Genomic DNA, 27,865 nt, shown 5'->3' on the forward strand with positions numbered 1-27,865 from the left:
CCAGCATTATGGGGTTCATTTCTTTTCATAAATCTCCCGATATGAAAATGAAAATTGTGCCTTGCTCCCCCCGGCCGACTGGCTCTCTGGCGGAACGTGGGTCCAGCAGGGCTGGATGAAGGGCTCCCTCAGATGCATGGCCAGGTTCTGTGAAGGATGGCCTGTCAAAGCGCAGATGGAGACCACAGACCAGGAAGGAGAACCAGGAGCCTGAGGACAGACTACACGTCCTCTACTAAGTATGTAACACAGGTACATTTATGTGCTGCTTTGAGAGCGCTGAATCAAGTTCAACATATTTTGTTTATGGGTTTGTTGTTGGCATTGCTGTTGTTGTTGTTGTTGTTGATGATAATGTCACCCCTAAGTCTTTATTTAAACCGCAAGCCCTACAGTACATTGTCTAAGCTCAGCCATTGATACTGTAGTGTTTTCTAGTGTGTTCTATTCTGTATGGATAGAACCACTTTGTCTGAACGACGGTCATGTCACGACACTCCTCTTCTCGCGTGTTCTTGCTTTGTGGGTGAGAGAGAGAGAAAGGGTTCTTACAGATCGACTAACAAAACAACAGCTACACATTAATATGCACAGTCACACGCAGAAGCGCGCGCACACACACACACACACACACAAACAAACACTCTCACTCACACTAGTAAAAACACACACACACACACACTCCTGGGGCGGCAGAGTTGCTGGGCATGACAGATCATGCCGTCATTCTCCATTATTCTGCTGTATTATGATTAATAATGCATGTTTCCTGCCACGTTAATCACCTCAGCCCACGCCATAACATTACACCTACAGCCACACAGGCCCGAGAGCTGCTCCATGCACAAACACACGACTGTCCCCAGTCACATAATATGTATGGCTGGCTGGCCGGCTGGTTAGGTGGGTGACTGACTTGTTGGTTGGATGACTGGTAGTCGTGAAATAGTGACTGGCTGGCTTGCTAGCTGACTGGCTACTGTATATCAAAAGTGAAGAGGGCTAATGCACACCTTCACAGATATAGACAGGTGAGTAGGAAAAAGTCAAAGACTTGGTGTATAAAAAGAGACACACTGTCCTCACTGGCAAACCTGACGAAGGTCGGTGGACCGAAACCTTGTTTCTTGCCATAATAAAGTTGAGTTTGCCAGTGAGGACAGTGAGTGGGACCTTTCTTTTTGAGCGTGGCTGTAAGCCAGCACCTTAGGATAGCATTTGTCCGGTTGTCACTCCCTCCCTCCCTCCCTCCGGTCAATGTTGACCTGCATTTCTCTGTTGGCACCACAAGAGGCAGTAGTCCCAGTACACCAAAATAGAGAATCAACCTGCTACACACCAAAATGAAAAATTAGATTTTTTGGACTCCCACCCGGGAGATCGGGGTTCAAGACCCGATGGGGATGATTTTATGGGACTATAGTTTAGCTCTTTGGTTGTAAGTATTTTATTAGTATAGAGATGGATAACAGTGTGAGGGATAATTATATTTGAATAAGGTGATGAAAGTGTACTGGTTCAATCCCGTAATGGTGAGATTCTACAACAATGTTTTATCATTGCTTAGAAATGCCCGGTAGATTAGTGTTAGCCCTATGTTGCCCTATAGCTTCGGTACTGATTTTGCTTCTTCATACTATTATCCTGTAATCTCTGGTTATAGGCTATTGGTAGCTAAGAGCAACTCTACTTTGTTTGATTTTTATGCTCATTACAGTCTGTGGTCCAAGTATGATTTAGTCCACATTCTTGTTAGTTGGCTACAAACGTGTGTTACCGGTGATGGACTGCATTTACCGTTTTCGGCCACAGGAGGGAGTATTTGAGTTACGCTATTTAGTTATTTGTGTAAGTATTTCTGTTAGTCATTTTTATATTTCTTTATTATTTCAGAGACCACACACTCAATGTCTGTTTATGTAAGTGAAGAGAATTGAAAGGTCAAATAACACCCCTAACCTCTCTGTCACTCCCCTCCATCTCTCTGACCACTATTTCATGTCCTACTCCCTCTCCATCCCCTCTTCCCCCGTAACTCCTCCTCCTACCCACATGGTTACTACCCATAGTCATCTCCACTCGCTCTCCCCTACTGACCTTTCCTCTGCCATCGCCTCCGCCCTCCCCGCCCCTGAATCCTTCTCTCTCCTACACTGCCACTGATCTTCTCCTCTCTACTCTTTCCTCTTCTCTGGACAATCTCTTTCCTCTCACCTCCAGGCCTGCACGCCCAACTCCACCTGCCCCATGGCTGTCGGACTCAGTGCGTAGGCTACTGATAGATGGAGCCTGAGAATAGCTGAGCGTAAATGGAGGAAAGGCAGACTCCCAGAGGACCTTAATTTCCAATCTCTTCTTTCCACATTCTCCTCCTCCCTATCTGCTGCTAAAGCTGATTTCTTCCGCTCTAAAATCCTAACCTCTGCTTCCAATCCCCAAAAACTCTTTGAAACCTTCTCTTCACTACTCCAGCCCCCACCTCCTACTCCCATCTCCTCCCTTCTCCCTGACGTTTTCGCCAACGTCTTTGACAAGAAAGTTAACGATATCAGATCCTCTTTCCCCCCTCCCCCGGTCAACGCTCCGTGCACCAACCTCACCCCCCCACCCCCACCCTCTCTTCCCTCTCCGCTCCCCCCCTCCTCTCCACGCCCCAGCTTATCCCACTTTTCTCCCCTCTCCCCCAACGAGACCCTCAACCTTGTAACATCTAACCGCCCCACCACGTGCCCCCTAGACCCTGTTCCCTCGACTCTCCTTCAGTCTGTTGCACCCGAACTCCTTCCCATCCTAACCCACCTCATCAACACATCTCTTGTATCAGGATTCTTTCCCTCCGCTTTCAAGACCGCCAGAGTGACCACCCTCCTAAAGAAACCATCTCTCGACCCCTCTGATGTCAAAAACTACAGACCGGTTTCCTTTCTATCCTTTCTATCTAAAACACTTGAATGTGCTATCTTTAACCAACTGTCTTCGTACCTCCACCAGAACGACCTCCTAGACCCCCACCAGGCCGGGTTCAAGGCTGGCCACTCGACAGAGACCGCCCTCCTTGCAGTGACAGAGTCACTCCATGCCGCGAGAGCGAACTCTCTCTCCTCTGTCCTGATACTCCTAGACCTGTCAGCACCATTTGATATGGTAGACCACCAGATCCTCCTCTCCACCCTCAAGGAGAAAGGCGTCGCTGGCTCTGCACGCTCCTTGTTTGCATCCTACCTGACAGGCCGCTCCTATCAGGTGACATGGAGAGGGTCGATGTCGGAACCGTGTAGTCTGACTACGGGGGTTCCACAAGGTTCTGTCCTGGGTCCTCTCCTGTTTTCCCTCTACACTACATCTCTGGGCTCTGTCATTCGCTCGCATGGCTTCTCCTATCACTGCTATACCGATGACACCCAACTGGTCCTGTCATTTCCCCCTTCTGATACACAAGTGGAGACACGCATAGCTGGGTGCTTGGCTGACATCTCAGAGTGGATGACGACACATCACCTCAAGCTCAATCTGGACAAGACTGAGCTGCTGTTCCTCCCAGGGAAGGGCTAACCGCACCGGGACCTGGCCATCACCATTGAAGACACAGTGGTGACCCCGACTCGGACTGCAAGGAATCTGGGTGTGACCCTGGATGACCAACTGTCGTTCTCTGCACATATCACATCCGTCACACGCTCCTGCAGATTCATGCTCTACAACATCAGGAGGATTCGCCCTTTCCTCACTGATGAAATGGCACAAGTGCTCATCCAGGCCCTGGTCATCTCCCGCCTGGACTACTGCAACTCCCTCCTCGATGGGGCCCCGGCATCAGCCATTAAACCGCTGGAACTGCTGCTATACTGGCTCCCTTTAGCGGCTCGCATCCAGTTTAAAACACTGGCGCTAGCCTACATGGCAATGAAAGGAACAGCCCGCTCCTACCTCCAGGCCATGGTCAAACCCTACACCCCCTCCCAACCGCTACGCTCTGCTACCTCGGGGCGACTGGTTGCCCCGTCACTCCGAGGCCCCTGCGGTCGATCGACACGGTCACGGCTCTTCTCTGTCCTGGCCCCGCAGTGGTGGAACAAACTACCCACTGATGTCAGGACAGCAGAGTCGCTGCCCGTCTTTCGTCACAGGCTCAAAACTCATCTCTTCAAGAAGTACTACAACAATCCTCCCTCTTAAGTGCCTCTCGTATTTTAGATTGCTATTCTTGCACTTTGCCTTCAGCACTAGATTATGCTCTTAGTCACTTTTTAGAAAGAAGATGCACTTGTGAGTTCTGGCAAGTAGTAGTACATTGGCATTTCCTACATTAAATGCAATTATTGTTATATTTTATTGGATAAAAGCGTCTGCTAAATGACTGTAATGTAATGGACATTGTTGTAGGCTATGCCTTTCGTGTCCCTGCATCTTTTGCACGGCCTGTCCTGTGCCTTCTTGTGATCCTTGAATGTGTTTGTACTGCTGTTTTTGTTGGGCTTCGATATCGCGCTTCCGCGGTTCACTTCGACATGTGGACAGGAGGAGCCGAGATTCGAACCGCCGACCTGAGCTACAGCTGCCCCCCAGAAAGTGATACACACAAAGTGATAGGAACAGCATGAACTGATCATGACTGAGCAATGAGCGCTCAATACCAAAACAAAGTTGATTAACTGACTGATCAAATTCTTCTGTGCCTGAATGTAAATTCATAAACAGGATAGCGGTTTGAAGCGGCTCATTAATTCTTGTAGTGTATGGTGCAACAGCAGTCTTCCCCCGAGTTGTACTGACTGCCTTGATATCGCTAAAGCCCTTCGCTTGCTTATTGAAGAAGTGACAGCTTGTAGTAGCTGCAGTACTTTGATTCAAAAGGTTTGTCTATGTATACAAACACTGTTTCTCTCTCCCTCTCTCCTTCTCTCTCTCTGTATCGCTCTCCTTCTCTTTCTCTCTATCCCTCTCTCTCTCTTTCTCCCTCTCTCTCTTTCTCCTTCTCTCTCTCTCCCTCTCTCTTTCTCTCTTTCTCCCTCTCTCTCTCTGTCTCCCTCTTTCTCTCTCTCTCCCTCTCTCTCTCCCTCTCTCTTTCTCTCTCTCTCCCTCTCTCTCTCTCTCCCTCTCTTTCTCTCTCTCTCTCCCTCTCTCTCTCACTCTCTCTTTCTCTCTCTCTCTCTCCCTCTCTCTCTCTGCATTACCCTCCACGTCCAGCCCAGGATCACATTGGCTGTGTGTCTGGATATATGGGAATTAATTGGTTGGTCCTTTCATGGGATTATGTGAGTAAATCTCCTTTAGCAAAGCAGAGCAGCGCTGGGAGTCATTCAAATTCTGTTACATGGGGGTATTATCCCTCAATTAATTGCTTTTTGAATTGTTAAGCTCTCCCTCTCTTTCTCTCTCTCTCTCTCTCTCTCTCTCTCTCTCTCTCTCTGATAAGTGTAGTAGTTGACCCCTGAGTAAAGTTGGGGTTTAGGGGGATCTGCCAGCCAATCTCTCTCTCTCCCTCTCTCTCTCTCTCTCTCTCTCTCTCTCTCTCTCTCTCTCTCTCTGATAAGTGTAGTAGTTGACCCCTGAGTAAAGTTGGGGTTTAGGGGGATCTCCCAGCCAATCTCTCTCCCTCTCTCTCTCTCTCTGTCTCTCTCTCTGTCTCTCCCCCCCCCCCCCCCTCCCCTTCATCAAGGGAATCATTGATGTGAAGCCAAGCTGTGATGTGATTGCTGGAGGACCTACAGGCCACTGCGTGTTGAGAGGGTGAGAGAGGAGGGGGATGCTATACAATCTAAATGAGCTGCTCTCAACTTGTAGTATCATACCGTGTTACCGTATGTGTATTTTACTGTGTTATCATATGGTTATCATATGGGTATATTAGTAGTATTATACCATGTTATCATGTGGGTATATTAGTAGTATTGTATTGTGTTATCATATGGGTATATTAGTAGTATTGTATTGTGTTATCATACGAGTATATTAGTAGTACTATACCATGTTATACCCACCCTTGAAACATTCAAGTCTCGCCTGAAATCCCACCTCTTTTCTTTGGCTATTGATTCAGTGTGAGCCATGCTCTATTGTGCTTTATTGTCATTTTTTGTGTTGTGTATGTCTACAGCTGGATGTGAATCGTGTCTTTGTGTTTGTATTGTCTCGAGCTCTTGTGTTGTTTTGTCTTGAGTCACTGTGTATTTGCTGTTAACAGTGTTGTGTTTTAGAACTTTTAGAGTATCTGACATTGGATTGGATGTTATCATTTGGGTATATTAGTAGTATTGGGTGCGTTAAGTAGCTGAGCGCTCACTCTTAGAATGCTCACTTTGAGCGCTGAGCGGTTTTTAAAACCACTTAACGGTCTGCTCTAACCGAGCGCTGAGTTGCTAGAAGACGAGAACTTTTCACCTGTTGTCAATCATGTGTGATTAGCGAGCAGCGTCCCAACGATTCCCAAGCCAAAACGCGCCCCTTGTTTTTTTTTGGCTCAGGTAATGATGATGATTATGACGTGGTGTTTGTCTCAAACAGATCATAGTTCAAAACTGCTCACTTGTGCTCTGAGCAGATCAGTCTGAGTGTAACTGAGCAAGTTAAGTGAATTCTGATCACTGAGCGCTCAGCTACTTAACGCACCCACTGTATTGTGTTATCATGGGTATATTAGTAGTATTGTATTGTTTTATCATATGGGTATATTAGTAGTATTGTATTGTGTTATCATGGGTATATTAGTAGTATTGTATTGTTTTATCATATGGGTATATTAGTAGTATTGTATTGTGTTATCATATGGGTATATTAGTGGTATTGTATTGTGTTATCATATGGGTATATTCATAGTATTGTATTGTGTTATCATTGGGGTATATTAGTAGTATTGTATTGTGTTATCATTTGGGTATATTAGTAGTATTGTATTGTGTTATCATATGGGTATATTAGTAGTATTGTATTGTGTTATCATATGGGTATATTAGCAGTATTGTACCATGTTATCATATGGGTATTTTTCTCCATTGTTCCATTGGTGATATTTGTTTTTTCAACCCATTCAATAACTGATCTCAAATCAGGAGCAAGGTGCTACATGTCATTACCTGGTCTGAAGCTACAGTATTCTTTATCCATCACAATGGATTCATTTGTAGATGTTGATTTGTCAATTCAGTTACCGTAAATTATTTTCAACAATGCATACCAGTATTTTACAAAAGGCAATCATGCAGACAAACACACTGTCCATACACTCCCTCTGAACTAACATTGACCCAAGCCAGAGCCATTCCTTTCTCTTCCTCTCACCAGAGCGACAGATGACAATCTCAGCTAGTTCCACATTCCTGTCTGTGTGACATCATATGACTGTCTCCATCAGGGGCGGGGGGACATCTTGACAAACCTCTTACTTACAGTATCTACCAGCGGTGACACGGGTAACGCTGACATCTCTTCATTGGCTGGCGCACTCGGTCCCACGACATGGCTCTTCCTGTTTGCAACAGGAAGAGCCATGAGTCATGAGACGCTAAACTGTTGGCTGTGGCAAATTTTGGCGGATTGTCAGTACAAACACAATATGATAATCTACCCTATGGTCGTTAGGGCCTTGGGTGGTTTTCTGTCATTCTGAGACTTTCCTTCACTTCTGACCTTCATTGTTGCTGTCATTTGTGATGGGTGGGGTGTTTTCAAAGGACTTTTGAGGGAGATTTTGTGCTGAATGCACATCAGTGTCCTCACTAATAATGTATCAGAGGAGCAAATTACCAAATGTTGTTTTTTTAAGATCATGTTCAAACTAGTGTGTGAACTGCTATGAGGAAGCAGGCTATCCAGCCCACACTGAAAACAAAGCTCCTATAGTGGAAAGGATGTGGAGCATCATGGGAAACCATCACCATTCCATCTCCCCGGCGTTTATGATGTCACCTTGACATCGGGGATTACCAGGGATTATGAAAGTTCATCTTGTCAAGGGGATCAAAACAAATTGTCAGGAACCTATTCAAATATCTTCATGAGGCTAGACCAAGTCTGGAGTCAATCCGTGTGAAACAAGCTGCATTAAAGTCGCACTGAAATGAAAAAAGCATTCTGTCCCATTTTGGTTCACATAATTGGTCATAGTGTTCACCTATTCAACGATGTATGCCAAAAAAAATTACAAATTTCTACTTTTGTTGTAATCTTCTATCAAAGTATATAATTTCTTACTTCCTGGAAAACGGTAGGTCACGTGCAGTGACGACAACAGGTACCTTAGATTTTAGGCTAATAATCTCACAACATCCACCTGTCAATCAACGCTATCCTTCTATCGAATCTGTAAAGTTCTTAAAACCCGTCCACTTGTCAATGTTCCAATCAAATTCTTCTAAACATATGTCCCACCCTCATAGCTTGTTTGCGTCGGAAATGCGTCAAACTAGGGAAGTTAGATGATCTCAAACGTCCGTTTCAGTGCGACTTTAAACCTTCTAGCTTTGAATGATACAGTGGTCGGTTGGACTTTCCTGAGTAGGATGCGCATTCAGTCATGGAAGTGACTACACCACCGAAAAGACACCAAAGAAGTTGTGCAGGTCAATATTTCAACAGAGGACTTAGTTTAACCAATTCAAAGGTCAGCTACGATTGCCCTGGAGCTGTCTTGTGATAGGCCACCTCAGCCAGTGCAGCGTTGCAGCATTAGTCAGAGATCTCTGAGCCGGGTGATGGATCCCTGTGGGTGTGTGTGTGTTTGTGCGTGGGTGCGTGTATAAGCGTGTATGCGTGTGCCTGCGTGTGTTTGTGTGTGTTTTTTATATGTTTGTTTGCACATGGGTTTGTATGTGTGTGTGTGTGTGTCTGTGTGAGTGATTGGCAGCTCAAGTGAAGAATAATTGGTACCCATCCTGGCTGACAGCCAGATCAGATTGAACTATTCGCAGTGGAGAGTGATCAATTCCTGTTGTCTCTCCATTGCCAGCGGTGAGTGAGTCAGCTAATTATACTGAGGGAAAACCTGACCTGAATAGGAGTTCCTTCCCCATCAATCTCTTATGGTGATACATGAACAGAGACACTGACCCTGACCACTGACTGACTGACACACACACACACACACTCACTCACATGTCATTTTACAATGTACAGATCTACCAGGGCACAAACATTTACATTCTACACCACAGCCGATACAAACACGCCTCGTCACCACAACTAACACACCCAGTCACACCAGTGTGCACCACAGTACAAAGTCAACACATTGTGTTATGCATCAACTCACACAACGACACACACACACACCTACACGCCGCATCCTAAGACAACTCACCCCGACTCACACTACACAGTATCAAAACCTCCCTCGTTCTCTCTGGCCACAGTTGTATGAGAACCACAATGACGGTTCACACAGCCATTTGAACTTTTGGACGGATAAAAAAGCGAGTGGTGAGAAAGAGCCTGTTCTGACTGCGCTGCAGCACGCTGCATGACAAACACGGGCGTCAGCTGATGACTCACCTACTAGGACGACCACTGCACAAAGAATGCAAAAGGCTCTAAAAATAACAGCAGCAGTCCTATGGAAAATCCAATGTACGCCTACGTCCAAGTTTGGATCATAGGTCCATGCTTAGCAGTCTGGGATATATTCAGTGTTCAGGAAAGCTAAATACACCACTGGTGTAGGGTAGGACTGACATCCACATAACTGATCTAGAGTTAGTTTTTTTTTTTAATCTAATGGTAATGGTGGGATTTGGGGAGGGCAAGCTGGTCCTGGATCAGTGCTGTTTCACTCTGCAGCCCGCTGTAGTAAACGTGCCTGGTGGGCTGTCATACATAGTCCACCTCCCAGACCACCCTTTGCTGTGTACCCATTTGTAACCTCGTTGAGCAGCTCTGACTGCAATGGGAAGGATTGGGCAACATCTTGCGCAACAGCCACATAACACACACAGACACACACACACACACACAAACCCCTGACTGTCAGTTTATTGTAAATCTTCACAGTAGGCTAAACTCTTGAACAAGGTCAGTTGACTGTAAATCTACAACAGTAATGCTCACAGAAAACTCTTGGTTAGTTTACTGTAAATCTGTACACTAGATTATGCTCTATGTCACTTAGAAAGGAGATGCACTGGTGTTCTGGTGAGTAGTAGTATCAATCAATCAAAGCTTACACTGTACACAGTACATTGACTTCCAACGTTAAATGCAATTATTGGATGAATATGTCTGCTAACTAATGTAACGTAATAATAACGTAAAAATCTACAACAGTTATGTTCACAGTAAACTCTTCAACAGGAAAGATGCTGAATGTCTCCTTCTGAACGGGTGTGAATGAAAGCATCGATAGAGATGTAAGTGTTCTTTGTGGTTTTGGGTTGAGTTGCAGTACAGTTTTTGGCTAGGGAATAAACTGTCAAGATCCCGGCTATAATCTTGTTTACAAGAACGGCCTGCGTTTTTATTGCGCATGCTCTGCCTATACCCGGCGGTGAAAAGGGACAGAATTCACATGGGGAACCATTGTGAAGCACAACCTTTATGGGGTGAGTCACAAGGCGGTGCACGTTAACAAGCGTTGAGAACATCATGAGAACATGCCTGAGTTTTTAGTATTTATGTATGCTTAGAATATCACTGTTGATGGAGACCACAGTTTGCAATATGACTGTCAATCAATTTAGCATGGGAATTGTAATGCTTACTGTAATAAAATGGTAATAACTAATTTATGAGGTTTTCGGGTGACACGAGGAACACTGTCGAAATCAAATAGTGTTAATCATTGCCTTGCACGAACTGAGAGCTCCGAGAAAAAAGAGAAAAAATGAAAAATGATGATCCGTTTCCTGATGTCCGCTCACATGATCGTAACACTGGCAACTTATTAGTAAATAAGTAACCTATTCCAGGAACCTCAACGGGATGTTCATGTTGTTGTTGTCGTCTTGTGTTTTTTTGTTACACAGTGGAGCATTGTCGATGCTTTACGGAGAAAAGGGGGGGGTCTGGGAACCTGCGTTTTACGCGATCTAGAGTTTGAGTGGCGTGTGTGGATTGCTCAATCGCGGTGTGTATGTCACCGAGGAGGCAGAACCGGGCGGAGTTCCAGCAGCGCTGTGTTTGAGCGGAGAGCTTTGGGAATCAACACCGCGGCTCCCCTCACTGCGAGACGCTCTCTAACCGGGCTCGGGGTCGGACCGACGCTGGGAATTTCTCACCAAGAAGTACAGCGCGCTCTCACCGGCTATCTGCGTCGACGTGGGGACCTGATTTGGAATATAGCCTGGCGACAGAATCTGATACAACTTGATAGGAAGGGATTTTTTTTAAATGACTATACGGTCTATTCTGATGCATGCATCACTGTTTTCCTGGAGAAGTTCCACTTGCAGTGCAAATAAAGGACTATGCCTAGTACTGGAATGCGTAATTTGTGATTAGCCACAGTAAAGCACCTCAGTACCCTGCCATTGGTTTGCAGAGCGATTGCTGAGTGATAATTCGATTTTTTTTTCACACAATGAACGTTCAGTGGAGCAGTCCGGTGCCTTGTATTCGCCCGGGAAGGCTAGGACTTAAGCGGGTTGAGGTGGACCCTGACGAGCCGGTGTCTAAATGCGCCAGGCTGAGCGAGTCGCCGGGTGACGCGGGACTCCTCGGTAGCTCGCCGGGGTCCCCCGTGTCTACTGTCCCCGCCAGTGGCCCCGCGACTCACCAAGGTCCGTCCCGGATCGGCCAGTTTCTGCTCCTACCGCTGGCCGATAGAGAGGGAATCCACAGTGCGTTGAACATTGATTCCGGAGAGGAGCTGGTTTGCAAGGTAGGCTGCGAACCATTCATTGTGCAATTTATCTGAATGAATGCTGTTTCCAGATTGCAAGGTGATGTCATGGGTTGCTCAATAGCCATTGCGTAAAATGACCACATGCATCAAATATCTGGAAACTAATAGATTCCCATAAATGCCACACGGGAGCTTTTAGAATGACAATGTGACAGTCGCATTGGCAGACGATCTGAAATGTTGTTTTTAAGTTAAATCAATACTGAGAAGCAGATGGCCCGTGCTCTAATTGCACTGGGCCTCGCATGCTTTCGAAATGATGTTAACGCTTATAGCTGGCCTGCTCCACGACTCATTAGAGCTAAGGTATGACTTCACACCCTGTCTATCAACTCCTCTCATTTGCATACACGTCACGGACATACGCCAGCCATGGCGGGGATACGCTAGGCAAACATCTGACTGGAGATACAGCCGGATAAAAGCCCCGGATCATGACCGTGGATTTGAATATATTTCCTCAGTTGCTATATAACAGCTGATACCTGTGATTACATTTCATTTGAAATAGTTTATTTCACATCCATATATATATGGCCTAAGTAATGGATTTTAAAATTTAAAAACACAATTCTAATTTAATCCACCTCTGGGTGATATGGACACTTCTATCTTGATATATAGAATTAACCTACTATTCCCAAGCAAAGCTTTGCTTATGTTATAGGCCTATACGCATAGTGGGGCATGCAGTTAAATTTGGTCAAATGATAAACAAAGTGCACCTTTACTGAACAGGCCTAGGTCATACTCAAGTATTTGAGATATTTGACTCTCAGAGTGTACGTTTTTGGGAATGTTCCATGGTATCATTGTACTGGATAAGTGACATCAAGTGCACCTCAACTATTGATAGTAGGCTATTTGTAAATAGCATTTCACCTTGGTCTATTAATGAATTGGCATAACTCCAGGCCTACTGCTCATCGATCTCTCTCGATGACTCTCCCTCTCTCTTTATCTGTCTCGCTCTCTTTCTGTTTCTCCCTCCCTCTTTCTCTCTCTCTCTCTCTCTCTCTCTCTCTCTCTCTCTCTCTCTCTCTCTCTCTCTCTCTCTCTCTCCCAGGTCTTTGATGTGAACATCTACCAGGAGAAGGTGAGGGCCTACAGCGTCCTTCCCGCTCACAAGAACATCGGCACCATCAGGGACATCATCCTGGGCGAGCGGCGGGCCTACGTGTTCCTGGAGAAGGACTACGGCGACATGCACACACTGGTCAAGGGCTGCCGGAGGCTGGACGAGGAGCGGGCGGCGCATCTCTTCCACCAGGCGGCGTCGGCCGTCGCCCACTGTCACCAGGCCGGCATCGTGCTGGGAGACTTGAAGCTTCGCAAGTTCGTCTTCACCGACGAGAAAAGGTGAGAGGGAAGCCACACGCAAAGGTGTGACAGTTGGTGACAGTTGGATTTTATTTGTATCAAGCTTAGTGTTGGTGCTCCACCAAGACTAGTTCAGATTTGCTTCTCTGTCTGCTGTAGCTCTTTCTGGTCCATAAACAGACAAAAACACACACAGGCCAGGAAAGTTCAGTTGTCCTCAGACCATTCCTCAAACAGACATTTCATAAGTTTGTCCTATTCCAGCTCTCTTCCACTTGATTCCAGACCAGAGCTGTGTTCGGAATTGCTCCCTATTCACTATATAGTGCATTATATAGGGCGTCAGCCATTTTGTTTGTAGTGTCCGAATTCTCCACGGAATTTTCGTTCCCTATATAGTCCACTATTTATTACCCACAATTCACCTTGATTTGCAGGGAACAGTGCATGTACCCTACATTTTCTCCATTCCCTAGGTAGTTCACTACATGGTGAACGCTATATAGGGAATAGCGAGTGAGGGAACGAGGGAGCGATTCTGAACACAGCTCTTGATTCCAGGGCCCTGGCCTGGTAGACTAGACATGTTCCAAAGCTACTGGAAGATCAGATTGGCTTGCAGCGATACGGACACTGCTATGTTTTGTGTGTCTGAAACTAGACATGGTGGGCACACAGACAGCAGGAGGTGTGTGTGTGTGTGTGTGTGTGTGTGTGTGTGTGTGTGTGTGTGCGCGTGTGTGTGTGTATGTGTGGCGTGCACCAGTCTGGTGGGCGGGAGTGTTGTCGGGGTGATAGACGAGGCTGGGAACACAGTGAGAGAAAGAGAGAGACAAAGAGAGGGAGAGAGAGAGAGAGAGAGACAAAGAGAGGGAGAGAGAGATAGAGACAAAGACAGGGAGAGAGATAGAGAGAGAGAGAAAGAGAGGGAGAGAGAGATAGAGACAAAGAGAGGGAGAGAGACAGAGCGAGAGACAAAGAGAGGGAGAGAGACACAGAGAGATAGAGACAAAGAGAGGGAGAGAGAGAGAGAGACAACGAGAGGGAGAGAGAGACAAAGAGAGGGAGATAGAGAGAGATAGAGACAAAGAGAGGGAGAGAGACAGAGATAGAGACAAAGAGAGGGAGAGAGACAGAGATAGAGACAAAGAGAGGGAAAGAGAGGGAGAGAGAATGAGAGAAAGACAGAGGGGGAGAGAGAGACAACAAGATGGAGAGAGACAAAGAGAGATAGAGACAAAGAGAGGGAGAGAGACAGAGAGAGGGAGAGAGATAGAGACACAGAGAGGGGGAGAGACAGAGAGAGAGGGAGACAGAGAGGGAGAGAGACAAAGAGAGAGAGAGAGAGAGAGAGAGAGACAGAGAGATGCCTGCTGTTGATCAGTAGATAGATACAATATGATAATATGATTTTCTTGTGACCATAGTAACATCTGAGCCTCATCAAAGATGCTGGTTTTATTTTAGTACGACCCAATGTGTACAATAATAAAGATTAAGACTTTCCATTTCTGCAGACGACTCAGATTTAGAGGCAAAGTTATTATTTCACAATTGTTCGACAATACATAACTAGGGCTGCAAGCAGCAGTGAGCGGGCCCTCGCACCCCACGTGTGTCAGGGTGCGGCGCCGTTAAAGGGTGTGCTATTTCGGTGTCCAGTACTGAGAGAAACTTCCTGTCACCAGTAGGTGGTGCTCTAAGTGTGACTCAATACCAACACATAGATGTGTTCAGGACGGTACCTTGATGAAGCATGAGAAATGTTGTGTAAATCGGACAATGTATGTAGGAGTTATGATGACTTCCTGCTTGACCTGTAGGCGGCACTATAAGTATGACTCAATACTGACCTACAGATGTGTTCAGGACGCAACCTTCATCAAGCGTGAGTAATTTGGGGTAAATTGGATAATGTATGTAGGAGTAATGAGGACTTCCTGTAAGCAATAGGTGGCGCTATAAGTATGACTCAATACTGATGCACAGATGTGTTCAGGATGCGACCTTCATCAACCCTGAGCAATTTGGAGTAAATCGGATAACGTATGGAGGAGTTATGAGGACTTCCTGTTTCACCAGTAGGTGGCGCTGTAGGTATGACGCAATGCTGACTTACAGATGTGTTCAAGATGCGACCTTCATCAAGCATGAGCAATTTGGAGTAAATCGGATAACGTATGTAGGAGTTATGAGTACTTCCTGTTTCACCAGTAGGTGGCGCTGTAAGTGTGACTCAATACCGCCATATAGATGTGTTCAGGACAGAACCTTCATGAAGCGTGATAAATATCGGACAAATCGGATAATGTATGTAGGAGTTATGAGGACTTCCTGTTTTATGGCGAAATGTCAGAATTTGGCGGGGCGCCACGGCAAGGGTGATTGGTGAAGACTAACTAACTTTTGATCACAAAGGTCTTAAGATGAAGTTGACCGAATATGAAGTTGATCGGATGAAATCTGTAGGAGGAGTTTGTTAAAGTATGAGGCATGGAAATGGTAAAAACAAGGAAAAAATGGCACATTAAGAGCAAAATGGCTGACTTCCTGTTGCATGTTGGGTATAGCTCCAAGAGACATTTTAGTGTATCTCGATGCACTACATATGCCCACCGAATTTTGTTTGCCTACATCAAACTGAAAGGTGGGGCTCACCATTTAAAATTTTCCAGGGGGCGCTCTTGAGCTGTTTTGCCACGCCCATTTCCGTCACCCATGAAATATCAAGTTTTTCACCGGGACTGACGTATCTGCAAAGTTTCATGCTTTTTCATCGATGTTTAGGCCGCCAAAAAGGCATTGTTTGGGGAGAAGAAGAAGGTAGAAGGTAGAAGAATAATCCTTACAATTTCAATAGGGCCTCGCACTGCCAGTGCTCGAGCCCTAATAGTAATCCTTACAATTTCAATAGGGCCTCGCACCGCCAGTGCTCGGGCCCTAAATATAGCTGCAAGCAGCCATGCGGGGGCCAAGCAGGACGCGCGACCAACGCATTAAAGACAACTAGTGAAACACGGCATTAAGATATTAAGGTGTGACCCATGACACTCAAAGATGCAATGCCTCCCCCACATGGCAAACATTTGTAATACACACATATTACTTACTCTAAACAAGAGACACAGAACAGTCCCTGGTCTGTGAGCAAAATTTCACAACTTTTAACCGGCAGCAGCGACCGGCAACGATTCTGTTGTCTGCCATTGACTTCCACGGCAGCATAATTACAATAATGCCTTTTGGATCAACGAGAATCAAACCCTGAACTCGCTGCTTGCAAGACTGACGCGCTACCCGCTGTGCCACAATGGATCTTGTGAAAGCGTTTTGCAGATTCGAGTGGATAAGTCATGTCAGCTTTTGCTTCCTCTCGGTAGAGTGAGTCTTGAGCACTTAATTAATGTCAGCTGGAAGGGTTGCTTCCTCTCGGTAGAGTGAGGGGGGGTGTCGTCGTTTAAATTGGCACACGGCGAAAAGTATACATAGCAAAGTGTAACTATTTACTTCTATAGAATCCAGACAATCACACAAACAATTCGAGGTATAATATGTCCTTCTGTCTTCAAAAGTGTAGGAGAGGTGACGAGTTAGAAACACAAGATTGTTTCAGTCATTTTCTGCTTCAAGTTAGAGTGTGGCTCCATTGGTTTCAATGGAGGGGGGGGAGTTATCATTCGAACTGGCACACAGTGAAAAATATACATCGGAGAGCTTAGCTTTTTTATTTTATGAATCCCAAGAGTCGTGTGAACATTTTGATATATAATATGTGTATGAGCTGTGAGAATTGGAAGAGGGATGACAGTTTAGAAAATGTGCCACTTTTTCCAAAATGCGCCTTTCACCACTCTGAAACTGGTGATTTTCTTTGTGCAGAAGAAGTTACTGGCATAAACGCAACTCCAACGTTGACACGCTGGTGGCGCTAGTGCACGAGATGTCAACATGAGGCTTGGTGACATATGTCATGGGTGTGTCCCAGATGAGTGTGCCAAATGTGGTTTTGATAGATTAAAACATTACTGAGATATGACCCCAGTTCCTACCTGGGGTTACAAGCAAAAACCTGATGGAAAACAACATAAGAGGAAGAGAGACCCGGCCCGGAGGAAGTCCGGGGCCCTCGTCTGGAGCCAGGCCTGTATACAGCAAGGAAGGGACACTGCTGACCTCAACTGAGGAGGTTGTTGAGCGTTGGAAGGAACACTTTGAGGAACTCCTGAACCCGACTAATCCACCCTCTACGATCGAGGCAGAGCCAGAAGATGATGGGGGGTCATCGTCAATTTCCCAGGAGGAGGTCACTGAGGTAGTCAAACAACTCCACAGTGGCAAAGCCCCATGGACTGATGAGATCCATCCAGAAATGCTGAAGGCGCTGGGTGTTGAGGGGCTGTCTTGGTTGACACGCCTCTTTAACATTGCATGGAATTGCATTGGATCAGTGCCAAAGGAGTGGCAGACTGGGGGTGGTGGTCCCAATATTCAAAAAAGGGGACCAGAGGGTATGTGCCAATTATAGAGGCATCACATTACTCAGCCTCCCAGGGAAAGTGTACTCCAAGGTGCTGGAAAGGAGGGTCCGGCCGATAGTCGAACCTCAGATTGAAGAGGAACAATGCAGATTTCGTCCTGGTCGTGGAACTACCGACCAGCTCTTCACTCTCGCAAGGATCTTGGAGGGGGCTTGAGAGTTTGCCCAACCTCTCTACATGTGTTTTGTGGACTTGGAGAAGGCTTACGACCGGGTCCCTCGAGAGGTCTTGTGGAGGGTTATGCGGGAGTATGGGGTGAGGGGATCCCTACTTAGGGCCATCCAATCCCTGTACACCCAGAGCGAGAGCTGTGTCCGTGTCCTCGGCAGCAAGTCATCTTCCTTTCCGGTGGGGGTTGGCCTCCACGAGGGCTGCGCTGTGTCACCAATCCAGTTTGTGATTTTCATGAACAGGATATCGAGGCATAGTCGTGCAGAGGTGGGTTTGCAGTTCGGTGAGCTGGGGATTGCGTCGCTGCTATTTGCAGATGATGTGGTCCTGATGGCATCATCTGCCTGCGACCTCCAGCACTCTCTGGATAGGTTCATAACTGAGTGTCACGCGGCGCCGTTAAAGGGTATTTCGGTGTCCAGTACTGAGAGAAACTTCCTGTCACCAGTAGGTGGCGCTCTAAGCGTGACTCAATACCGATGCATAGATGTGTTCAGGACAGTACCTTGATGAAGCGTGAGAAATGTTGCGTAAATCGGACAATGTATGTAGAAGTTATGATGACTTCCTGCTTAACCTGTAGGCGGCGCTATAAGTATGACTCAATACTGACCTACAGATGTGTTCAGGACGCGACCTTCATCAAGCGTGAGCAATTTGGGGTAAATTGGATAATGTATGTAGGAGTTATGAGGACTTCCTGTAAGCAGTAGGTGGCGCTATAAGTATGACTCAATGCTGACGCACAGATGTGTTCAGGATGCGACCTTCATCAACCCTGAGCAATTTGGAGTAAATCGGATAACGTATGTAGGAGTTATGAGGACTTCCTGTTTCACCAGTAGGTGGCGCTGTAGGTATGACGCAATACTAACTTACAGATGTGTTCAAGATGTGACCTTCATCAAGCATGAGCAATTTGGAGTAAATCGGATAATGTATACTATGTAGGAGTTATGAGTACTTCCTGTCTCACCAGTAGGTGGCACTGTAAGTGTGACTCAATACCGACGCATAGATGTGCTCAGAATGCGACCTTCATCAAGCATGAGCAATTTGGAGTAAATTGGATAACGTATGTAGGAGTAAATTCGACACGCATGGGGTGCGAGGGCCCGCTCACTGCTGCTCGCAGCCCTAGTAATCCTTACAATTTCAATAGGGCCTCGCACCGCCAGTGCTTGGGCCCTAATAATCATCCTTACAATTTCAATAGGGCCTCGCACCGCCAGTGCTCGGGCCCTAATAAGCCAAATACAGTAGATCTACAAGCTAATAATAGACATTTCGAGATACTATATTAACTGCTATAGTAACTGTAGTTACTTCACTGCTTTTCTGTCAGTGACATATTACAGAGGTGATCAGTGGAGGCTCGTCCATTGAGGCAGGGGAGGACAGTCCTCCTCAGTTTTTGGAGAGAAGAGAGAAGGATTAAAATATAAATATATGAATTTATTTATTCATAATAAATATTATCTCAGTTTTGTTCATAAAGCAGGTTTTCCCTATGGATAAAAACCCATTATTGAAATTCTAAAGCTCCAACAGTGACATCTATAATATGCAGCTGGAGGACCCATAGACATCTATGGAAGGGAGGCTAGCCTCCCTTAGGGCAGGTTCTTTTCTTTTAAATTAATGTACAGGTCAAGGTCAAGGTCAAGGTCAACTTTATTTATAAAGCACATTTAAAATCAACCGAAGTTGCACCAAAGTGCTGTACAATATATAAAATAAACTAAAACAAAAAACAGAATAAAGTGCACATAATCACAGAACAATAAAAGGACAGGACACAAAACAGGACAGGGGATGTAGGCTATCAGGCCTCAAAAGCCAGTGAAAACAAGTGCGTTTTAAGCTGAGACTTAAAAAGCCCTAGGTTCTGTGCGTGTCTAATGTGTGGAGGGAGGCTGTTCCAGAGCTTTGGGCCAGCCACTGCAAAAGCTCGGTCACCCTTAGTCTTAAGTCTCGATCTAGGGACTATTAAAAGAGTCTCGGAGGAGGACCTCAGGGTTCTAGATGTCGCACGAACTTGAATCAGTTCAGCCAGATAGTGGGGGGCCAAACCATGTAGAGCCTTAAAAATAAACATTAAGATTTTAAAATCAATCCTGAAGCGAACAGGAACTGACTTCTTGGTTCCAGTCAGGAGGCGCGCAGCAGCATTCTGGACCAATTGCCGGCGCCTCAGTGACCGCTGGTCAAGGCCCACATACAAGGCATTACAGTAGTCCAATCTTGAAGAAATAAAAGCATGGATGACTGTCTCCAGGTCCTTAAAAGAGAGGTACGGTTTCACTTTGGATAAGAGCCTCAGCTGGAAAAAAGAGCCTTTAACCACAGAGCCAATTTGTCGCTCAAAATTAAAACCAGTATCAAAAGTGACACCAAGACTTTTAATAAAAGAGCGATTCTTGGCAGCGAGGGGCCCTAGGTTGCTAACATGGCTGTCTTTATGACCAAACAAAATAACCTCGGTCTTCCCATCATTCAGACTAAGGAAGTTTAAGTCCATCCAGGTCTTGATGTCATTTAGCGCAGATGTTACAGGCTTAAAGGAATCCTTACAGTTCAATTTCAGGGGGAGGTACAGTTGGACATCGTCAGCATAACAGTGGAAAGACACATTGTGTTTCCGTAGAATGGAACCCAGGGGCAGCATATATAAGGAAAATAATAAAGGGCCTAAGATGGATCCTTGGGGGACACCGCAGGTGAGGGGGGCCACACTAGAGGAGAACTCACCCAGCTGGACAGAGAAGCTCCTATCAGTCAGGTAAGACTGTAGGAACATGAGAGCAGCACCTTTAATGCCAGCACACTGTTCAAGGCGGGTAAGAAGGGTCTTGTGGTCCACAGTGTCAAAGGCCGCGGTCAGATCTAGTGTAACCAGGATAGCAGCACACCCAGAGTCGACAGTAAGAATAATATCATTAAAAATCCTTAAGAGAGCCGTTTCAGTGCTATGAGCAATTCTAAAACCAGACTGGAACTTCTCATACACATCATTCATCGCTAAAAAAGAGTGCAACTGAATGGAAACAATCTTTTCCAGTACTTTGGACAAAAAAGGCAGTTTAGAGATGGGCCTAAAATTAGCGAGAACATTTGGGTCAAGACTAGGCTTTTTGATTAGTGGCTGCACTATAGCATGTTTAAAGGAGGCTGGAAAGACTCCAAAACTAAAACATGCATGGACCAGAGTAAGAATAAAAGAGCCCACTGAATCAAACGCATCTTTAAAAAGGCGAGAGGGAACACTGTCGGAGGGGCAGTTTGTAGGCCGCAGCTCGTGGACAACGTCAGACAGTGATGTCAGGGATATGAGTTTAAACTCATTGAGACTAGCTGGGCACGAGGATGAGGCAGAGGGATCAGGGGCAGCAATGGGGGGGGCGGACCGAAGAGACACGATTTTCTCAACAAAGTAGTTAAGAAAATCATTACAGAGAGCAGATGACGGTACAACCGGGGCAGTATCCCGAGGGTTGACGAGAGAGTCCAGAGTGTCAAAGAGAACCTTGGGTCTCCCAATGTTATTGGAGACAAGGTTGGAAATGTACCCGGTTTTTGCAGCCTTCACAGCTCTCTGAAACTCCATTACACAGTCCTGCAGAATCCCGAACGATTTTTCCACTTTCTCTCAGCACGCCTACAAGAGCGTCTGAGCGCACGGATAGAGTCAGTAATCCACGGGTCAGAGCGTGTCTTGGGACTTCTACTCCTCAAAGGGAGTCCAGTATAGAGGTGCAAGTGGAACTAAACAGCGCCACGAGCTCGTCCACACTGAGCGCCCCAAGTCCATCCACATTCGCGAGGGTAGAGCCATCGACAGCTGCCGAGAAAAGCGCTGAGATGTCCGAGTTTATCACTCGAAAACGGCGCACAGGAGCACGTGAGGGGGCAACAGCGCATGGGACAACAGCAGTGAATAGAACAGGCATGTGATCAGAAATACAGGCGTTATCACAAATTTCATTTACACAGACAGTAAGGCCATGCGATAACACTAGGTCCAGCGTGTGGCCTTTATTATGCGTCGGTCCCGAGACCCACTGAATGAGGCTGAAGGAATCAGTCAGAGCCAGGAAGTCAGAGCCAGGAAGTCTTTGGCTTATTCCTCATCCAGTGATGGATGGGTGGATGGAAAACTTTCAACTGAATGTTCATATTGTTCTGATAATTGTAGGCTATAGCAACATAAGAGTGGCAGATTTGACAGCAATCCAAATGAGCTAATCCCATAGCTGTACCATTGCTAGCTAGCCATGAGCGAACTGTTGGATACTGCATTTGCTGTGCAACGTATTCCATTGTCCAGTTGTCAAATATATTTGCCAACAAACTGTTTGAGAGCCAGCACACCTCAGTGTCCCCTAATCAAAAACATTTTTCATATATCACCCAACCTCTCCAGCACCTCACCAATATCAATTATTTTCTCTCTTTAGAGAAGAGTACAATCCATTAAAACAACTATTGCTTAGGCCTACAATGTTTTATTGTTATTTTGTAATATTTTATCATGAATATGATACATAAATGCTGCATGTAGTTAAAGAAAGTGTTATTCAGTTTTTCATATGCTAAAATTGACTGTAAATCCACTTTAAAGCTGATATTTCAAATAATAACTGACTGAGGTAATTGTGCAACAGTGTTTGTTCTCCAACACCTCTCTTCATGGCTCTGTACTTTTCATAGTCGATGACGTACAACTCTAACTCCCACATACTAAACTATTATTGCCACCTCTTCACCCCAGGGTCAATCTACTTCCTGTTAAGGCCTTTCACTAGCTCTGTGGCAGCCCTGTGGGGGACCATTCATTTTCTACATCTGCATTCTCTCGCCATGACCTTTGAGAGCGAGGGCAGAGCAGATGAATGAAAGCAGACAGACAGCGTGAGTGGTGTTGGGATGCGCCCCTCTCCAGCAGCAGTGCAGCGGCAGAGGAATGAGTCACCCGTATACAGCACAGGGCCGGGGGGAAAAATGCTTGGAGTTATCAGTCGTCACCAGGATATGAGACAGCCTGTTGCCCATTGTTGATAACAGGGGTTGGCTGGCCGGTGTTGCGACATGGCGCTGTTAGCCAGCATGCCGGCATGACCCACAAGCCCCGTTTGCCCCACACAGTGTTCTGACCTGAATATTCTGACATCTTTTGCGTAACTGTTTTTTAAAGTCTTGTATAACACCACTTTCACTGTCCTTCAGCACATAACATCTGAGATTGTGTCCGCCAGAATCTTATCAGTATCTCACACCGTCCAGCTCAGTAATAAACGAATGAGGCAACTGCATTGAAAACAGTGCACCCAGAAGCCCGGGCATGGGCGAGCAGCAGCAGTGAGATGGGCCTCATCGTGACAGTATGCTGTGTAGCTGTCACCGTCGCTACACCGAGCTCTTAGGATAAACCCGGGCAACTCGCTTTACGATACGTGCAGCGCTCCGCCATTGGTCCTGCCTCCCCATGCGTCACTAACACAGCAGCCACAGTTTGTGTGTAATTATGGGTTGGCGGGCGTCGTCGAGAGAGCCAGGGACCCAGGTGCAGCGAGATAGCCCAGCGAGGAGGAGATACGTCCTCTCTCGTTCTCCACATGGGGATGACTCATTCTCTCCGTTCTCTCCCACCCCCCCTCTCTCTCTCTCTGTCACTTTGAACTGGAATTGCTTGCAGTGTCTCTTCCAGCCCACTTATTGGCCTGTGATGAAATTCAACACTCCTGTCTGCAAAGGGTGTGGGTGTTGAGAACACGGACTGGACATGCACCCATGGGTCATTAACTCACCTTCTGCAGCAACTGTTCATGTCCATGGGGCCCACCTACAAGCACACACCACATAAACTCTGTATGTGTGTGTGTGTGTGTGTATGTGTGTGTGGGTGTGTGTAAGGCCCTTGTAGCCTGGGGCTCACAAGGAAAACGTTGAGGGAGGAATTTCCATGATGCAATCTGTGACTCCAGCGTAAGCGATCCTTGATATGTCTGACTGTCGCAGTGTTCAAAATAGTCACTGTCAGGAATAGCAACCCCTGCTCTTTCACACCACCAACAGATACTAGAGCTGGTCAGAGATTAAAACCTACTGATATGGTCAGAGATTATAACCTACAGATATGGTCAGAGATTAAAACCTACTGATATGGTCAGAGATTATAACCTACAGATATGATCAGATATTATAACCTACAGATATGGTTAGAGATTAAAACCTACAGATATGTGTTTTTAGGTGTCTTTGTCACTGGTGTAGGCTTGTAGGATGTTGTATTAGTGTGAAGGAAGTACAATTGCATCCTGGAAATTGCATTAGTGTGAAGGAAGTACAATTGCATTCTAATGCTGTCATCAGTTCTGCAATACCGATTGCATTGTAAATTCAAATGAAGGGGAATGAGCTCATTGTTATTTAGAGAACGTTTTAGCTAGAGGAGTGATGGTAGAGCGTTAATGATTGAAATATATGAATTGAATATCACCAACTGGCAAACCTTTAAGTGAAATTGGTAGTTCTGTTTAAACTGTAGAACATCAGTTGAATGCAGGAACACAGTACGAGAATACCAGTACCCCAATCTCAAACCCAATCCCAAATTGCTGATTAGAACAGTCGGCGAAGATGATTATGTTAATGTGTTGCTATGAGAATGTGATTATGGTGAATCCCCAGTCTGCCCCCAGCCCTGCTGACTGGTCCCCCCCGTGTCCCTCTCTGTCACAGGAGCCAGGTGAAGCTGGAGGGCCTGGAGGATTGCCGGGTGCTGGAGCGGTGCGGCAACGACCTCATGTCTGACACTCACGGCTGCCCGGCCTACGTCAGCCCCGAGATCCTCGCCGGCGCTGCCCCGTACTCGGGCCGCGCCGCCGATGCCTGGAGCCTGGGAGTGATGCTGTACACCATGCTGGCGGGCCGCTACCCCTTCCACGACCCCGAGCCGGCCGTGCTCTTCTCCAAGATCCGCCGGGGCCAGTGCTGCCTGCCTGAGGGCCTCTCCCCGGGGGCCTGCTGCCTCCTGCGGGGCCTCCTGAGGAAGGACCCCTGGGAGCGACTGACGGCCGCCGAGGCGCTCAGCCACCCATGGTTCCGCGGGGTCAGCTCCTCCTCCTCCTCCTCCTGGCAGGAGTCGCAGCAGCAGCGGGCCGAGCAGGATGTGGGCGCTGGCGAGCAGACGGTGCCAGCCTCCTCCCGCACCGATGAGGATGCCGATCTGTTCTCGTGATTGGAGACGCCGGGACGCTCGGACGCTGTCTGACCAACGGACCCCCAAAAATAAAAAGAGACAGAATTTTGTTTTCTTCGAGATTTCGAGGCCGATACTTTTCAGGGCGCCGTTTTTTTGTTTTTGTTATTGTGTACTTTTGTCTGTATGTCCGTACGCACACAAGCTTTTACTCAAAGTACTGTAGTTGTCGATTTGTTGTCATCTGTGTTAGCGAAGGGCATTTGTAGGCTTACATGTGTGTGTGTGTGTGTGTGTGTGTGTGTGTGTGTGTGTGTGTGTGTGTGTGCGTGTGTAGGTGTGTGTGTGTGTGCGTGTGTGTGTGTGTGTGTGTGTGTTTGTGTGTGTGTGTGTGTGTGTGAGCTCAGAAATCATTTGGTGCTAAAAAAAATTATAATAACAAGACCAGCTCACTTGACATGCTTGTGCTCGTGTCTCGCCAGAATAATCTAGGCAGTCAGGGTGTGCGGACGGAGAGAGGAGGGAGCGCAGGGCTACTAACACATTCCCCGAGTCCTGGGGATTCACAAAGCATTAGACGCGGAGAGACGAGGAGACAGCCGTGAGCTCCTCTCATTCTCCAGGCCAGCGGCTATCAACTGACTCACTGACGGACTGCTGGAGAACACACACACACACGGCACACACAGGCTCGATGGCTCAGCGCTAGGCCGGGAGAGGTCGAGAGATGGGGGGAGGTGTGTCGCACGAACAAAGCATAAGCCGGCGGAAATGTGGAGATGGATATGGCGTCCCAAACGGCGCTGGTGAAGGCAGAGATCGGGGAGGAGTCGATGTGTCACTGTCACACACACTATGAGCTGCTGGAAGCAGAATGAGAGGGACAACACAGGTCGCAGCAGGGCCTGTGAAGACAGAGGGAGGGAGGTCTTATGTGTCGCACCCATTATAAGTTGCTGATAGCTTGAAGAAAAGACTGTCAGAGAGAGAGAAAGAGAAGGAGAAGGATGTATGTGTCGCACGCCGCACAGATGCACAGCAGGCCCACGGGGGGGGGGTCACTATTCGGCCATGCTACAAAAGACGGAAGTGCGGTTCTTTCACTCGCCGAATTTTTGATTTACCCTAACCCTTACCCTAGCTTCTAACACTAAGCTCAAGGACAGAATTCTGTAACGCCATATCCAAACAATAGTTGATCAAGCTACACCAGGACTTTGCCTTAGAGTTGTGAAACCCGTAACACAATGAAACATTTGGCTATGAGATTCTAATTTTATTTTATTTTTTTAGTTTCTCAAGCATTTGCAACAAGATCCTGAATTGAGAGAGCCCATTGAGAAACAAAGTGCTCTCTTTCTGTAGCTTGTTCGTTGTTAGTCTGAAGCTATGTGTCACATCAGACTGTGACCTTTCTAAGCATTAAAGCCCTTCAGGTTTATAGAGATAGCACACTCTCTTACGTAAAGCTAACCAGTGGCCAAGCTAACCACGGTCCAGGCACGGTCGGTTCTTAGATACGGTGTGTGGAGAAATATGTCATAACCTCAATCTCCCTCCGCCCTGGGCCCTTCTGATAGAAGTGGTTTTGATAAAACTCTGCCTGTCAGAAAATGTCTGCCTCTGACCTGAAAACACATTTGCTTCCCCTCCAAATGAATGCTCAGTCTTTAGCTCAGAAGGATACACTAGACAATTAGGACGAACCGGTTTCAAACTGTACCGGTTGTACGCTGAGTAAAACACACCTGTGTGTGAATCAGTGTTCAACCCTCTTTAGTATGAGGAACCTTTCCCTCAGAAAACGACCGAGCACTCCGGTGAAATGGTGTGTTATTCACTAAGATGAAGCATTCATAATATTACACAGATACTGTAGATGACATAACCTTTCAGACTGTCCAAATAGCACTTTTCTGTGATGTCGTCATGCTGAACAGAGTTGTGTGATGTCAAGCCCCGATCACTGTCACTTTCATGGGCCATGTAATAGTGGGCTACACCTGCTGACATTTTCAGATGGGATTCCATGCTGGATGTACAGTGTGATGACTCAGCTCGTTGGCGTGTCTGTTGAGAAAAGAAAAGACCTTCGGTCTTAGAATATTGGAGAAAAGGATTTGTTCTTTATGACTTTCTCCTCTCTAAAGACTATAGTAGTCTACTGGGTATTTTTAGCGTGTACTAAACTAAAAATAATGTGTACTAACTCACTGTTGAAGAAGTGGATCCATTGAGACGTGTATAGTGGTTAGTCTTTGACAGTGATGTCCATGTTCTCGATTATTTTATTTTTTCTCGTACAATGGCCAGCACAATTTTTTTAAATGATGTTTGGCCAAACTAGGCTTCAGTACAATCAACTGTTTTATTCCTCGAAAGCTTTTTAGTAAACAATGTTTGTTTCTCAGAGATGAGCTGTTGGAGGGGGGGAGCCACATGCACATGGCATGTAAAGCTGACTGACACGGGTGCACCATCTTCATATTGCACTGTGAATTATGTATTTGTGACACAACCTCAAGGGGCTATAAGTCCACATAGGTTACACAGAAAATAATGTGTTGTAAAAATAAAATTAAAAAAAGTGTAAATATGTACATTTTAAATGTGTGGACAAATTGAATAAATATTTCTCTTTTTTCATATGGAGTTTTGAGATAATTGTTTTTTTTTCACACAGGCAAGCACGCACACGTTTAAGTGTAGGTACACACACACACACACACACACACTAGCTCATTATAGTAAAATGGCCCTGAGACATTTCTAAAAAAATGATTTCCACACAACTCACAGTTTAAA

At 46.3% G+C, this 27,865-nt stretch overlaps 1 protein-coding gene across 2 annotated transcripts; it reads left to right on the forward strand.

The window, feature by feature from the left end:
• Positions 1-9,933: 9,933 nt before the first annotated feature.
• On the forward strand, positions 9,934-27,672 carry trib1 (tribbles pseudokinase 1). 2 transcript variants are annotated; one of them, XM_084455367.1, is made up of 5 exons: positions 9,934-10,129; positions 10,287-10,337; positions 10,953-11,806; positions 12,897-13,189; positions 24,601-27,672. In XM_084455367.1, exons 3-5 carry the CDS (start codon positions 11,507-11,509, stop codon positions 25,097-25,099), a joined length of 1,092 nt encoding a protein of 363 aa, XP_084311493.1. In that variant the 5' UTR covers positions 9,934-10,129; positions 10,287-10,337; positions 10,953-11,506; the 3' UTR covers positions 25,100-27,672. The 2 variants fall into 2 exon arrangements, with proteins under 2 accessions (XP_084311493.1, XP_084311492.1); XM_084455366.1 differs by having other exon boundaries at positions 9,934-10,122; positions 10,282-10,337.
• The last annotated feature ends 193 nt before the right edge of the window (positions 27,673-27,865 follow it).

This window comes from Borostomias antarcticus (assembly GCF_949987555.1).
Source record: "Borostomias antarcticus genome assembly, chromosome: 21".
Classification (NCBI taxonomy): domain Eukaryota; kingdom Metazoa; phylum Chordata; class Actinopteri; order Stomiiformes; family Stomiidae; genus Borostomias; species Borostomias antarcticus.

Coding starts and splice junctions, on each gene's coding strand:
- trib1 (XM_084455367.1), top strand. CDS start 11,507: ATGAACGTTCAGTGGAGCAGTCCGGTGCCTTGTATTCGCCCGGGAAGG. Junction 11,807..12,896: donor GAGAGGAGCTGGTTTGCAAG/GTAGGCTGCGAA, acceptor TCTCTCTCCCAG/GTCTTTGATGTGAACATCTA. Junction 13,190..24,600: donor GTCTTCACCGACGAGAAAAG/GTGAGAGGGAAG, acceptor TCTCTGTCACAG/GAGCCAGGTGAAGCTGGAGG.